At 38.4% G+C, this 13277-nt stretch overlaps 1 protein-coding gene across 1 annotated transcript; it reads right to left on the bottom strand.

The window, feature by feature from the left end:
* Nucleotides 1–1326: 1326 nt before the first annotated feature.
* LOC147342337 (olfactory receptor 8B3-like) lies at nt 1327–2277 on the bottom strand. Its single transcript, XM_086383973.1, has one exon. It carries the CDS (start codon nt 2251–2253, stop codon nt 1327–1329), a length of 927 nt encoding a protein of 308 aa, XP_086240099.1. The 5' UTR covers nt 2254–2277.
* Between the last annotated feature and the right edge of the window lie 11000 nt (nt 2278–13277).

The raw sequence follows: 13277 nt of genomic DNA, 5'->3' as shown, positions 1-13277 counted from the left end.
AATGCTTTCTTCACATCCTTGTTCCTGAGACTGTATATTAAAGGCTTCAGCATGCGGATTACTGTGGAATACAACACTAAGGACACCTTCAGTTCAGTTCAGTTCAGTGGCTCAGTCGTGTCTGACTCTTTGCGACCCCATGAATCGCAGCATGCCAGGCCTCCCTGTCCATCACCAACTCCCGGAATTCACCCAGACTCATGTCCATTGAGTCAGTGATGCCATCCAGCCATCTCATCCTCTGCCGTCCCCTTCTCCTCCTGTCCCCAATCCCTCCCAGCATCAGAGTCTTTTCCAATGAGTCAACTCTTCGCATGAGGTGGCCAAAGTACTGGAGTTTCAGCTTTAGCATCATTCCTTCCAAAGAAATCCCAGGGCTGATCTCCTTCAGAATGGACTGGTTGGATCTCCTTGCAGTTCAAAGGACTCTCAAGAGTCTTCTCCAACACCACAGTTCAAAACCATCAATTCTTCGGCACTCAGCTTTCTTCATAGTCCAACTCTCACATCCATACATGACCACAGGAAAAACCATAGCCTTGACTAGATGAACCTTTGTTGGTAAAGTAGGCTGCAGTCCACAAGGTCACTAAGAGTCGGACACAACTGAGCGACTTCACTTTCACTTTTCACTTTCATGCATTGGAGAAGGAAATGGCAACCCACTCCAGAGTTCTTGCCTGGAGAATCCCAGGGATGGGGGAGCCTGATGGGCTGCCGTCTATGGGGTCGCATAGAGTTGGACAGGACTGAAACAACTTAGCAGCAGCAGCAGCAGCAATGATACTATGTAGCTCAGCTGGTAAAGAATACACCTGCAATGAGGGAGACCTGGGTTTGATCCCTGGGTTGGAAAGATGCCCTGGAGAAGGGAAAGTCTACCCACTCCACTATCCTGGCCTGGAGAATTCCATGGACTGTATAGTCCATGGTGTCGCAAAGAGTTGGACATGACTGAGTGACTTTAACTTTCACTTTCAGTGACACTATGTCACCCTCATATTCCCTGATTTCATCATCTGTAAACCAGTCTCCTATTTCCAGAGGGGGAAAAAGTTTAAATGCTAAAGAAAAACACCAAGAGATTAAAAAAAATTTCATAAAAGTCATAGTAAGAGACCGTGAGGAAAGGAAATTATGCAAATAGTAAGGAAAGATAGAAGATCTACTCTACAAAACGTGGAAACAAATTAAGAGGAGATTCAAATTTCTTTCAACATGGGGAGAAAGAAATAAGATAAGAAGATTGTCAATAAAATTATTATTATTAAAACCAGAACCTTCCTACTTTGTGATTAACTACAGAGACAGTATTTCTAATCAAAGCTACCTACAACTCAGAATTTTTCTCACAGCGAATTTCACATCTTTATTTCTCAAGCTATAGATTAAAGGGTTCATCATGGCAACCACATTGGTATAAAAGACAGAGGAAATTTTTCTCTCATCCAGAGACCCAACAGAAGATGGTTTGAGATACATAAATGCACATGATCCAAAGAAAAGAGAAATAGCAATGATGTGGGAACTGCAGGTGCTAAAGGCCTTGGACCTGCCCTCTGTGGACTTGATGTGGAGGATACTAGAGAGGATGAAGCCATAAGAGACAAATATGGTGAGACTGGGCACAATGATGTTGATGCCTCCCACAATGAAAACTACCAGCTCATTGATGTAGGTACTTGTGCAGGAAAGCTCAAGCAGAGGGAGGATGTCACAGAAATAATGGTTGATGGTGTTTGCATCACAGAAGGTCAGTCTCAGCATGCATCCAGTGTGAGCCATGGCACCAGAAAATGCCATCAAGTAGGAACCAAACATAAGGCTGGAACACACTTTAGGGGACATGGCAACATTATACAAAAGTGGGTTACAGATGGCCACATAGCGGTCATAGGCCATTGATGTCAGCACATAGCATTCAGAAATGACAAAAAAACAGAAAAAGTAGAGCTGGGTCATGCATCCCATGTAAGAAATAATATTCTTCTTTGATGTGAAGTTAATCAGCATTTTGGGTGTAAACACAGAAGAATAACATAGATCTATGAAGGACAAGTTAAAGAGGAAAAAATACATGGGGGAATGTAGATGTGAATTTAGAACAATTAGATTTAGCAATCCCAAATTTCCCATCACAGTCACCATGTACATTCCTAGAAAGAAGATGAACAGGGGGAGATGGAGATCTGGTTGGTCTGTTAATGCCAACAGAATGAATTCAGTCACAAAAGAGTCATTTCCAGGAGCCATTCTTCTCTAAGGGAATCTGTGGACACAAGAGAAAGGGTTCCATTAGAGAACAACTCAGCCCTTGCCACAGTGTCTCATCTACAAGGGAGGGTAAACACTGGGAATGTCAGAGACTAGTCCTACCTGGTCCCACAGAATCTGCCTTTACCTTTATCAGGATAGAGTTTTGAGGACTTGTATAAGCTAAACATAGCAAAGGAAATCACAAACATCAGAGTCAAGGCCAGTGCTGTTACATGCAAATATAACTGCTGGAAAAACAAAGGGCAAGAAGGATAGATCAAGACAGAACCACCTCATGTCTATAAGCATTCTGTGATGACCCTCTAACAGATTTCTCTGCCAATTTCACCTGTGTCTCAGATCTGCACAAAATGAGAAAGAATGGGCATATATTCGGTCCTTATACTTTCATCTAAGCAGGGAATAAGTTTATAAATTAAATTCAGAAACTCACCCTCCTTAGTTCAGAAAACCTCAGGGCTGGCTCCCTTATCCTTGGTTTTTACCCAGTTGGGATTGGAAATGCAATTTCAGGTTCCTGAGCCTTGAGTTCTTTGATTCTGAGAGAAGCTGGCCAAGACATATGTCTGAGAAGCCTTTCTGAACTATTATAACTTCTGATAATTATTTCAGTCCTTTCAAGCAGCAGAGAAAATAAAGCCTTTTATTATCATACTTGCTACTTGATTAGACACAGAAAATTTAATGTGAGAGTCCTGATGTAATACACTTGGTTAAAAACAGGCTAGAAGCTTGCTGACTCTTTTCCCCAGGGTATAGATTTGTATAAAAGGGAATAAGGAAATTATATATCTTGGATTGTGATCAGTCTTTAGTTCCTTAGGGACTCAATCTTTCACTCCTTTTCATTTTAGGTATTATACATCCCTCAATGCAGATCCAAAGTAAATTCCCATCTCCTCATTACATCTACCTCTGAAGGGAAAGCTACTACATTGTTTTATTCCCTTTCATTTCCCAAATGGATATACTTTGTGTAAGGTTCCTATTTCTAGGTTTCCTTATTTCTTTATCTGAAATTTTTCAAGAGTGTTCTTCTCTCTCTTAAATATCTCTAAAAAAAAAATTGCAATGTGATATATTCCTTCACCGAGAAGGCAACGGCACCCCACTCCAGTACTCTTGCCCGGAAAATCCCATGGATGGAGGAGCCTGGTAGGCTGCAGTCCATGGGGTCGCTAAGAGTCGGACACAACTGAGAGACTTCACTTTCACTTTTCACTTTCATGCATTGGAGAAGGAAATGGCAACCCACTCCAGTGTTCTTGCCTGGAGAACCCCAGGGACGGGGGAGCCTGGTAGCCTACTGTCTATGGGGTCACACAGTCGGACACGACTGAAGTGACTTAGCATAGCATAGCATATTCCTTCTATGAGGCTTTCCCAGTGGCTCATGGTAAAGAATTCACCTGCCAATGCAAGAGATACAGATTTGATCCCTTGGTTGGGATGATACCCTGGAGAAGGAATGGCAAACCACTTCAGTATTTTTTGCCTGGAAATTTCATGGACAGAGGAGCTGGTGGGGAGAGTCCATGGTGTTGCAAAGAGTTACGGACTTAGCGACTAAGCAACAACATGTTCCTTCTTTAATTTATACTTTTAAAAAATTTACTTGAAATTTCCGCTTGATTCTCCTGCTGAGCCATTTTCTGTAACATTTCAGGAACCGAGGTTATCAATTCTATGACAATTCTTGTCATAGAAAAGAGTAGAAGCTACGGAGTTAGAGTATTGTGAATATTAATTTCCTATTTACAAACTATAATTCTATGGACAAGTTACTTAATTTTTCTGTTCAATGTGGGAAAATAGGGGTGGTAAAATAGCATTTCTTTCTTTGGGCTACTGTGTTAATCAAATGAAAAAATCCTAAGTAAACTGGTTGAGAAAGTGCCTTTCATATGGTAAATAGTTAAAAATTGTCAGCTGTCATTTATGTTCTCATAAATTAAACTAGACTCTCCACCATAACACTCATCAGAGCTTTTTCCCCCTGATTACCTGTATTCTTCTATAAATTATAAGCTCTATAAAGAAAAACATCTCTTCTATTTTGTTTGCTGTTTGGCTTCTGGATCTAAGAACAGTGTAGAGTACATAGAAGGAACTCAATAAATATTTCTGAAAATCATGTTATTTTTCTCAAAGAGCATTCGGAATATATTCAACATTTCTCTTACCCCAAACACAACCTCTACAACCACAGTGACCTCAACCCATGTCTGTCAACCACCACACAACTTATGGCTTTTGATGTTTAAGCTGAACTACTGTAATATTGAACTTTTAGCAGCTTCTAAAGATTATTTTAGCATTTCCCAACATACTCACTCTTATTTAGCCATAAACATTGTTAATCTCACTCTTATTTAGCAATAGACACTGAAATATGGTCATTGCTCTATCCCACCCTAGTTCAAGTACTTCAGTGTGTCTCCATTACTCATTTGAAAATTCAAGCAATATAATAAAAATATGCTTCTCAAAATTATGTCTTGCTTAAAACTAAATAATAAATTGAGTCAGAGTTATCTTTGATGAGAAACCATGAAAGGACCAGTTTGATTTATGAAGCATTTTGTGCAGATTAACTATTGTACAAACTTTTAACCTTCTCAAAAACCTAAAAAAGACAATTGGAGAATGTTTACTTTTCTGGGAGAATGAAATTGCCTTGGAAAGTTCAACTTATTTTAGAAATATATATGTGTTTGTAGATGAAAAATAAACATATATAAGTATATTTATACACACATTGCTTATATTTAGTGGAATGAGGGGAAGATTATCACTTTGCAATGTAAGAGGCTTCTATGATTAGTAGAAAAGCATCAAGCTGTCAAAAACAGTTTTTAATGTGCTAAAAAAAATAGTTTTCCACACACAAAATGGTAACTTGTGCTACCAAAGTTAGGTGATTTATTTATTTTTTACATAACAACTCCTAAGAAAGAGAGATGGAAAAGACCAACGGGCCCTGAATTTCTAATGAATCAAAATTAAATTTATGCCATTTTAAATTATTGTTTTTTTTCTTTCTTTTGTTTTTTTGTTTTTTAATATATTTAGAAGATGGTAATGATTATTGGGGTTTTGAAACTTTTTCATAGTTCCCTATCTCTTGCTTAGAATCATTCTAATATACTGCATAATATTTAAATCTACTAGTCTAACTAAAATAGATAAAAGAAGGTATGATACAGCATTTTGGAAAATAATTCAGTGTAAAGAAAAATTAATAATTCTATGAACAAAGGTTAAAAATACCCCAGGAAATTTCATAAATGCTTATGATATTGATATTAAATATGAGACACTAGGCTCTCTTCTCGCAGAAGGCAATGGCAACACACTCCAGTACTCTTGCCTGGAAAATCCCATGGACGGAGGAGCCTGGTAGGCTACAGTCCATGGGGTTGCTAAGAGTTGGACACGACTGAGCGACTTCACTTTCACTTTTCACTTTCATGCATTGGAGAAGGAAATGGCAACCCACTCCAGTGTTCTTGCCTGGAGAATCCCAGGGATGGGGGAGCCTGGTGGGCTGCCGTCTATGGGGTCGCACAGAGTCGGACACGACTGAAGCGACTTAGCAGCAGCAGCAGCAGGCTCTCTTTTGGGAAATCCTTGAATCAGTCCTGGCTCTTGATCTCAAGTAAGTCTGATTATACACAATAAAGATTCAAGTGGAAGTTATGATGTATTAAAAGTGACTAAGCTGACTGTGTTTCTGAGACCCTTCAGTTCATTTCAGATGTTCAGACGTGTCCAACTCTTTGTGACCACATGGACTGCAGCACACCAGGCTTCCCTGTCTGTCACCAACTCCTGGAGTTTGCTCAAACTCATGTCCATTGAGTCAGGGATGCTATCCAATCATCTCATCTTCTGCTGTCCCCTTCTCCTTCTGCCTTCAATCTTTCCCAGCATCAGGGTCTTTTCCAATGAGTCACTTCTTCACATCAGGTGGCCAAAGTATTGGAATTTCAGCCTCAGCATCAGTCCTTCAGTGAATATTCAGGACTGCTTTCTTTTAGAATTAAATGGTTCGATCTCCTTTCAGTCCAAGGGACTCTCAAGAGTCTTCTCCAACACCACAGTTCAAAAGCATCAATTCTTCAGCGCTTCACTTTCTTTATAGTCCAACTCTCATATCCATACATGACTACTGGAAAAACCATAGATTTGACTAGACAGACATTTGTTGGCAAAGTAATGTCTCTGCTTTTCAATATGCTATCTAGGTTAGTCATAGCTTTTCTTCCAAGGAGCAAGTGTCTTTTAATTTCATGTCTGCAGTCACTATCTGCAGTGATTTTGGAGCCCAAGAAAATAAAGTCTCACACTGTTTCCATTGTTTCTCCATCTATTTGCCATGAAGTGATGGGACCGGATGCCATGATCTTAGTTTGTTGAATGTTGAGTTTTAAGACAACTTTTTCACTCTCCTCTTTCACTTTCATCCAGAGGTTCTTTAGTTCTTCTTCTCTTTCTGCCATTAGGGTGGTGTCATCTGTATATCTGAGGTTATTGATATTTTTCCTGGCAATCTTGATTCCAGCTTGTGTTTCATCCAGCCTGGCATTTTGCATGATGTACTCTGCATATAAGTTAAATTGGCAGGGTGACAATATAGAGTTTTGATGTACCCTTTTTCATATTTGGAACCAGTCTGTTGTTCCATGTCCAGTTCTAACTGTTGCTTCCTGACCTGCATACACGTTTCTCAAGAGGCAGGTCAGATGGTCTGATACTTCCATCTCTTTCAGAATTTTCCACAGTTTGTTTTGATCCATACAGTCAAAGGCTTTGGCATTGTCAATAAAGCAGAAGCAGATGTTTTTCTGGAACTCTCTTGCTTTTTCAATGATCGAATGGATGTCAGCAATTTGATCTCTGGTTCCTCTGCCTTTTCTAAATCCAGATGAACATCTGGAAGTTCACAGTTCATGTACTGTTGAAGCCTGGCTTGGAGAACTTTGAGAATTACTTTGCTAGTGTGTGAAATGAGTGCAATTGTGCAGTAGTTTGAACATTCTTTGGCATTGCCTTTCTTTGGGATTGTAATGAAACCTGACCTTTTCCAGCCCTGTGGCCACTGACGAGTTTTCCAAATTTGCTGGCATATTGAGTGCAGCTCTTTCACAGCATCATCTTTTAGGATTTGAAATAGCTCAACTGGAATTCCATCACCTCCACTAACTTTGTTGATAGTTATTCTTCCTAAGACCTAATTAAAGATAATGAAAAGTAAAGTCCCTAAGTAAAGATAATGAAGCAGAAAGAGGAGCTGCCAATCCATGATTCATGTGATCAGTACTCAGTTTTCATGTCCTCTAAGTGGCCATATTTGAGTGTGCTTTCATTTCCTCAAAAACTTCCTTAACCAGAAATTTCATAAAAATGAAAGAATGAAATGTAGGATGCAGAAATGTGTCTTAACAAATCCCACAGTGTAACATTTCATGCGTTATTTGAAGAGATGTGCAGTAATCTGTGGTTTACTCTATTTATGGTACCAGCTATCCTATCAATGAACTACTTACAGGAAAAAATTCTTGCCTCTGAGATTTATTAGTTCATAAAATTTCCATACAGTCTACAACATAATAGATGATAGATGAGAAAAAAGAACATTGGGTCTAAAGGTCTTTTTCCTAAAGGGGAAAAGAAAGCCTTCTTATAAATTCCATCTGAAATTTCATCCTGAAAGTAATAATATTCTTCTGAATCAAAACTACCACAGTGTGAAAAATCAATCTCTGATAACTCTCCCTGTTATTAAGGAAGAATGCTATTTGTCTCTGAGTAGGTCTTTGTCAGATAATGTGGATTTTATCATTTGGTAATGTTTAGGAAACACTTTAAAATGTTTTCAAGATAATCTGAGTAATCAGCTCCCATTGGTGGGAATTTTAAGCCTTGGGTAAGATTTGAAATAATTCAAAGCAAAAAGATGCTTTAGGGAATTTCCCAAATTATGGCTATTATGAAAAACTTTAAAAATCAGATTAAGATCCTTGAAATATATGTCTAATATTTTTAATTGCAGAAAACTTTATAATCCTATGGGAGAACAAATTGGTAATTATTTTGCAATATACTTTTACCTCCTCTTTTCTTGCTCTGAGACTTTGAGTCCTTTGGAGGAATTTTAATAGGTAAGGAAAGCAGTTCTTTTTTAAATTTTAAACTTTTTATTTTCTATGGGGGTATAGCTCATTAACAATAGTGTGATAGCTTCAGTTGACAGTGAAATGACTCGGCCACATACATACACATATCCATCCCCAAACTCCTCTCCCATCCAAGCTGTCACATAACATTAAGTAGAGTTCTGTGGTATACCATACAACCTTGTTGGTTATCCATTTTTAACCGTATATATGAGACAGCAAAAGAGACACAGAAATAAAGATCAGATTTTGGACTCTGTGGGAGAAGGCGAGGGTGGGATGATTTGAGAGAATAGCGTTGAAACATGTATATTACCATATGTGAAATAGATTGTCAATCCAGGTTTGATGCATGAGACAGGGTGCTCAGGGCTGGTGCACTGGGATGACCCTGAGGGATGGAGTGGGGAGGGAGGTGGGAGGGGGGTTCAGGATGTGCACCCATGGGTGATTCATGTCCATGTATGGCAAAAGCCACTACAATATTGTAAAGTAATTAGCCTCCAACTAAAATAAATAAATAAATATAAAAATAAATATAGCAGTGTGTTTATGTCCATTCCCAAACTCCCTAATAATTTCTTCTTCCCATCCTTCCCCCTGGCAACCATAAGTTCATTCTCTAACTCTGTGAGTCTCTTTATATTTTGTAAGTAAGTTCATTTGTATTATTACCTTTTAGAATCCAAATATAAGGGATGTCAAAAGATATCTTCCCTTCTCTGTCTGACATATTTCACTCAGTATGACAATCTCTAGGTCCATCTGTATTGCTGTAAATCATATTATTTCATTCTTTTTAGTGGCTGAGTAATATTCCACTGTACATAGGCACCACAACTTCTTCATCCATTCCTCTGTCAATGGACATTTAGATTGCTTCCATGTCTTGGCTACTATGCTGGCTACAGTTCTGCAATGAACATTGGGATGCTTGTTTATCCTTTTGAATCATGTTTTTCTCCAGATATATGCTCTGGGGTGGGATTGCAGGGTCATAAGGTACTTCTATTTTTAGTCTTTTAAAGAACCACCATACTGTTCTCCATAGTAGATTTATAAATTTACATTCCCACCAGCAGTGTAGGAGGTTTCCCTTCTCTCAACACCCTCTCCAGAATTTATTCTTAGTGGAATTTTTGATGATAGCCATTCTGGCGGGTGTGAAGTAATACTCAACCTAAAGTGAGTAGAAGTAAAGAAATCATAAAGATCAGAGCAAAAATAAATGCAGTAGACAAATAAAACAATTGCAAAATCAATGAAAGAAAAAGATTGTTCTTTGAAAAGATAAACAAAATTGATAAACCTTTAGCCAAACTTATCTAGAAAAAAGGGAGGGGACTCAAATTAATAAAATTAAAAACAAAAAATAAAAAGTTACAAAAGACTCCACAGAAATACAAAGGATCAAAAGAGACTACTATGAGCAACTGTATGCCAACAGAATGGACAACCTGAAGAAGTGGATAAATTCTTAGAAAGGCACAGTCTTCCAATACTGAGCCAGGAAAAAATATAAGTATGATCAGACAAATCACAAGCACTGAAATTGAAGTTGTGATTTAAAAACTCCCAATAAACAAAAGCCCAGGACCTGATGACTTCACAGGCAAATTCTATCAAACATTTAGAGAAGAGTTAATACATGTCCTCCTGAGACTGTTCCAAAAATTGCAGAGGAAGGAAAACGTTCAAACTTATTCTATGAGGCCACCAGGACCTGATACCAAAGCCAGACAAAGATAGCACAAAAAAGAAAATTATAGACCAATAGCATTGATGAAAAACAGATGCAAAAATCCTCAACAAAATCCTAGCAATCTGAATCCAACAATACTTTAAGAAGATCATACACCATGATCAAGTGGGATTAACCCCAGAAATGCAAGGATTTTTCAATAGTTGCAAATCAGTAAATATGATACACCACATAAAACTGAAGACTAAAAACAATATGATCATCTAAATAGATGTACAATAAACTTTTGACAAAATTCAGCACCAATTTATGATAATAACTCTCTAGAAAGTGAGCATAGAGGGTGTATGTGCATGTGTGCTAAGTCTCCAGGCACGTCCAACTCTTTGTGACACTATGAACCGTAGCCCGCCAGGCTTCTTGGTCCATGTGATTCTCCAGGCAAGAATCCTGGAGTGGGCTGCCATTTCCTTCCCCAGGGGATATTCCCAACCCAAGGGTCAAAATTGGGTTTCCTGCATTGCAGACAGATTCTTTACCACTGTGCCACCAGGGCAGCACATAGTAATTAGCGACTAACAGAGACCCTTAGGCTTCTGAAAGTCTGTTTATGCCTGGTTTTGAACCAGGGACCTTTGGCATGTGAGGCGAAAGTGATAACTACTACACTATAGAAACAAGGCCTAGAGAGTATATCTCAATATAATAAAGGGCATGTTCAAGCTGGTTTTAGAAAAGGCAGAGGAACCAGAGATCAAATTGCCAACATCCGCTGGATCACAGAAAAAGCAAGAGAATTCCAGAAAAACATCTATTTCTGCTTTATTGACTATGCCAAAGCCTTTGACTGTATGGATCACAAGAAACTGTGGAAAATTCTGAAAGAGATGGGAATACCAGACCACCTGACCTGCCTCTTGAGAAATCTGTATGCAGGTCAGGAAGCAACAGTTAGAACTGGACATGGAAAAACAGACTGTATCCATATAGGAAAAGGAGTACATCAAAGCTGTATATTGTCACCCTGCTTATTTAACTTATATGCAGAGTACATCATGAGAAACGCTGGACTGGAAGAAACACAAGCTGGAATCAAGATTGCTGGGAAAAATATCAATCACCTCAGATATGCAGATGACACCGCCCTTATGGCAGAAAGTGAAGAGGAACTAAAAAGCCTCTTCATGAAAGTGAAAGTGGAGAGTGAAAAAGTTGGCTTAAAGCTCAACACTCAGAAAACGAAGATAATGGCATCTGGTCTCATCAGTTCATGGGAAATAGATGGGGAAACAGTGGAAACAGTGTCAGACTTTATTTTTTTGGGCTCCAAAATCACTGCAGATGGTGACTGCAGCCATGAAATTAAAAGATGCTCACTCCTTGGAAGGAAAGTTATGACCAACCTAGATAGCATATTCAAAAGCAGAGACATTACTTTGCCAACAAAGGTTCTTCTAGTCAAGGCTATGGTTTTTCCTGTGGTCATGCATGGATGTGAGAGTTGGACTGTGAAGAAGGCTGAGCACCGAAGAATTGATGCTTTTGAACTGTGGTGTTGGAGAAGACTCTTGAGAGTCCCTTGGACTGCAAGGAGATCCAGCCAGTCCATTCTGAAGGAGATCAGCCCTGGGATTTCTTTGGAAGGAATGATGCTAAAGCTGAAACTCCAGTACTTTGGCCACTTCATGCGAAGAGTTGACTCATTGGAAAAGACCCTGATGCTGGGAGGGATTGGGGGCAGGAGGAGAAGGGGACGACAGAGGATGAGATGGCTGGATGGCATCACTGACTCGATGGACGTGAGTCTGGGTTAACTCCGGGAGTTGGTGATGGACAGGGAGCCTGGTGTGCTGGGATTCATGGGGTCTCGAAGAGTAGGACATGACTGAGTGACTGAACTGAACTGACAACAAACCTATGGCAACCCACTCCAGTATCCTTGCCTGGAAAATTCCATGGGCAAAAGAGTCTAGTTGGCTACAGTCCATGGGGTCACAAAGAGTAGGACACAACTGAGTGACTGTGCACAAGAGTCATTTAAGCATTTTAGAGTATCCGTTTCCCCATATTTTGTTAAAAAGAAAGTAATCCAATGTCCTATTTGAGAAAAGTCATAACTTGAGTTAGTCACCAAATATATTTTTCAAACTATCGTTCTCTAACAGCAATTTGAAGATTTTATACCTTAAAATCCAAGAGGAAGTAGCCAACAAAATGAGAAGTGATTTAGTCTTGTCCAGGTTAAACACAGTGTTGGAGGTTGGTTCATTTTTTTTTTTAATTATCAAATAAGTTTTCATCCTACCCATAGAAATCTTGTGATCTTCATAGTTCTAGGTCTTCCAGAAAAAAGAGGAGAATCATAAAAAAAAAAGAGGCTTTTATTTTTTAAAAATTTATTTCCTAGATTCTTTATCCCTATGTTTTAATCACTAACAGTTATTTTATCTTCAGAAAAAAAAAAAAAAAAGAGTTCTCTAATCTTCTCCTCACATGTAGCCACTTCTCTACCTTCATTTCAAACAACAGTACTATTGTATAGTCACTTTGTATCATAAGTTTATGAAAACTTTATGGACTAAATATTTAATGTTCTAGATGGAATAGGTTAAAATAAAATATATTTAAAGGCAGTTCCTAAGCCTCATGAGAAATCACCACAAAAACCTCTTATTTATTGACAATGTGGCTTGTTGAACTTTGGCCTCATGCCTGGATTCTGGACTCTAATCTGACAAGCTCTTTTCCTTGAAGTGAAAATACCTGCAAATGTTCAATTTTTTTTTCTTAATTTTTTGGAAGAAATAATATCCTTACTTAAGCAAGTCATCTCCCTAGCATCCAGGTCCATAAGGCCTCTGATTTCCCAACAATGACAAGAACAAAATAATTATTTTCATAAACTAAAAACAACACTAAAAATAAATACCCACTCTGAGAAAAATTCATGTACCACCCAGGTACAAAGCACAGTCAAATTTTATATTAGAATATTTTCTTCTTTTCCATGTTTACTGAAACAAAAATAATGAGATAAAGTAGAAGCAAGTATACCGAGAATAGCAGACTTTAAATCATAATACTGAATTTAGTCTATAAGTTTTCATTAAAAGATATGC

The sequence above is a fragment of the Bos grunniens genome, chromosome 29, assembly GCF_055505025.1.
Source record: "Bos grunniens cultivar Pamir isolate PY7600 chromosome 29, Bosgru_T2T1.0, whole genome shotgun sequence".
Lineage (NCBI taxonomy): Eukaryota > Metazoa > Chordata > Mammalia > Artiodactyla > Bovidae > Bos > Bos grunniens.
Note: the sequence above shows the minus strand (reverse complement) of the source record. Positions and strands in the feature narration are given on the sequence as shown.

Bases quoted from the DNA above. Each gene is read 5' to 3' on its own strand.
- LOC147342337 (XM_086383973.1), bottom strand. From the start codon at position 2,253: ATGGCTCCTGGAAATGACTCTTTTGTGACTGAATTCATTCTGTTGGCA.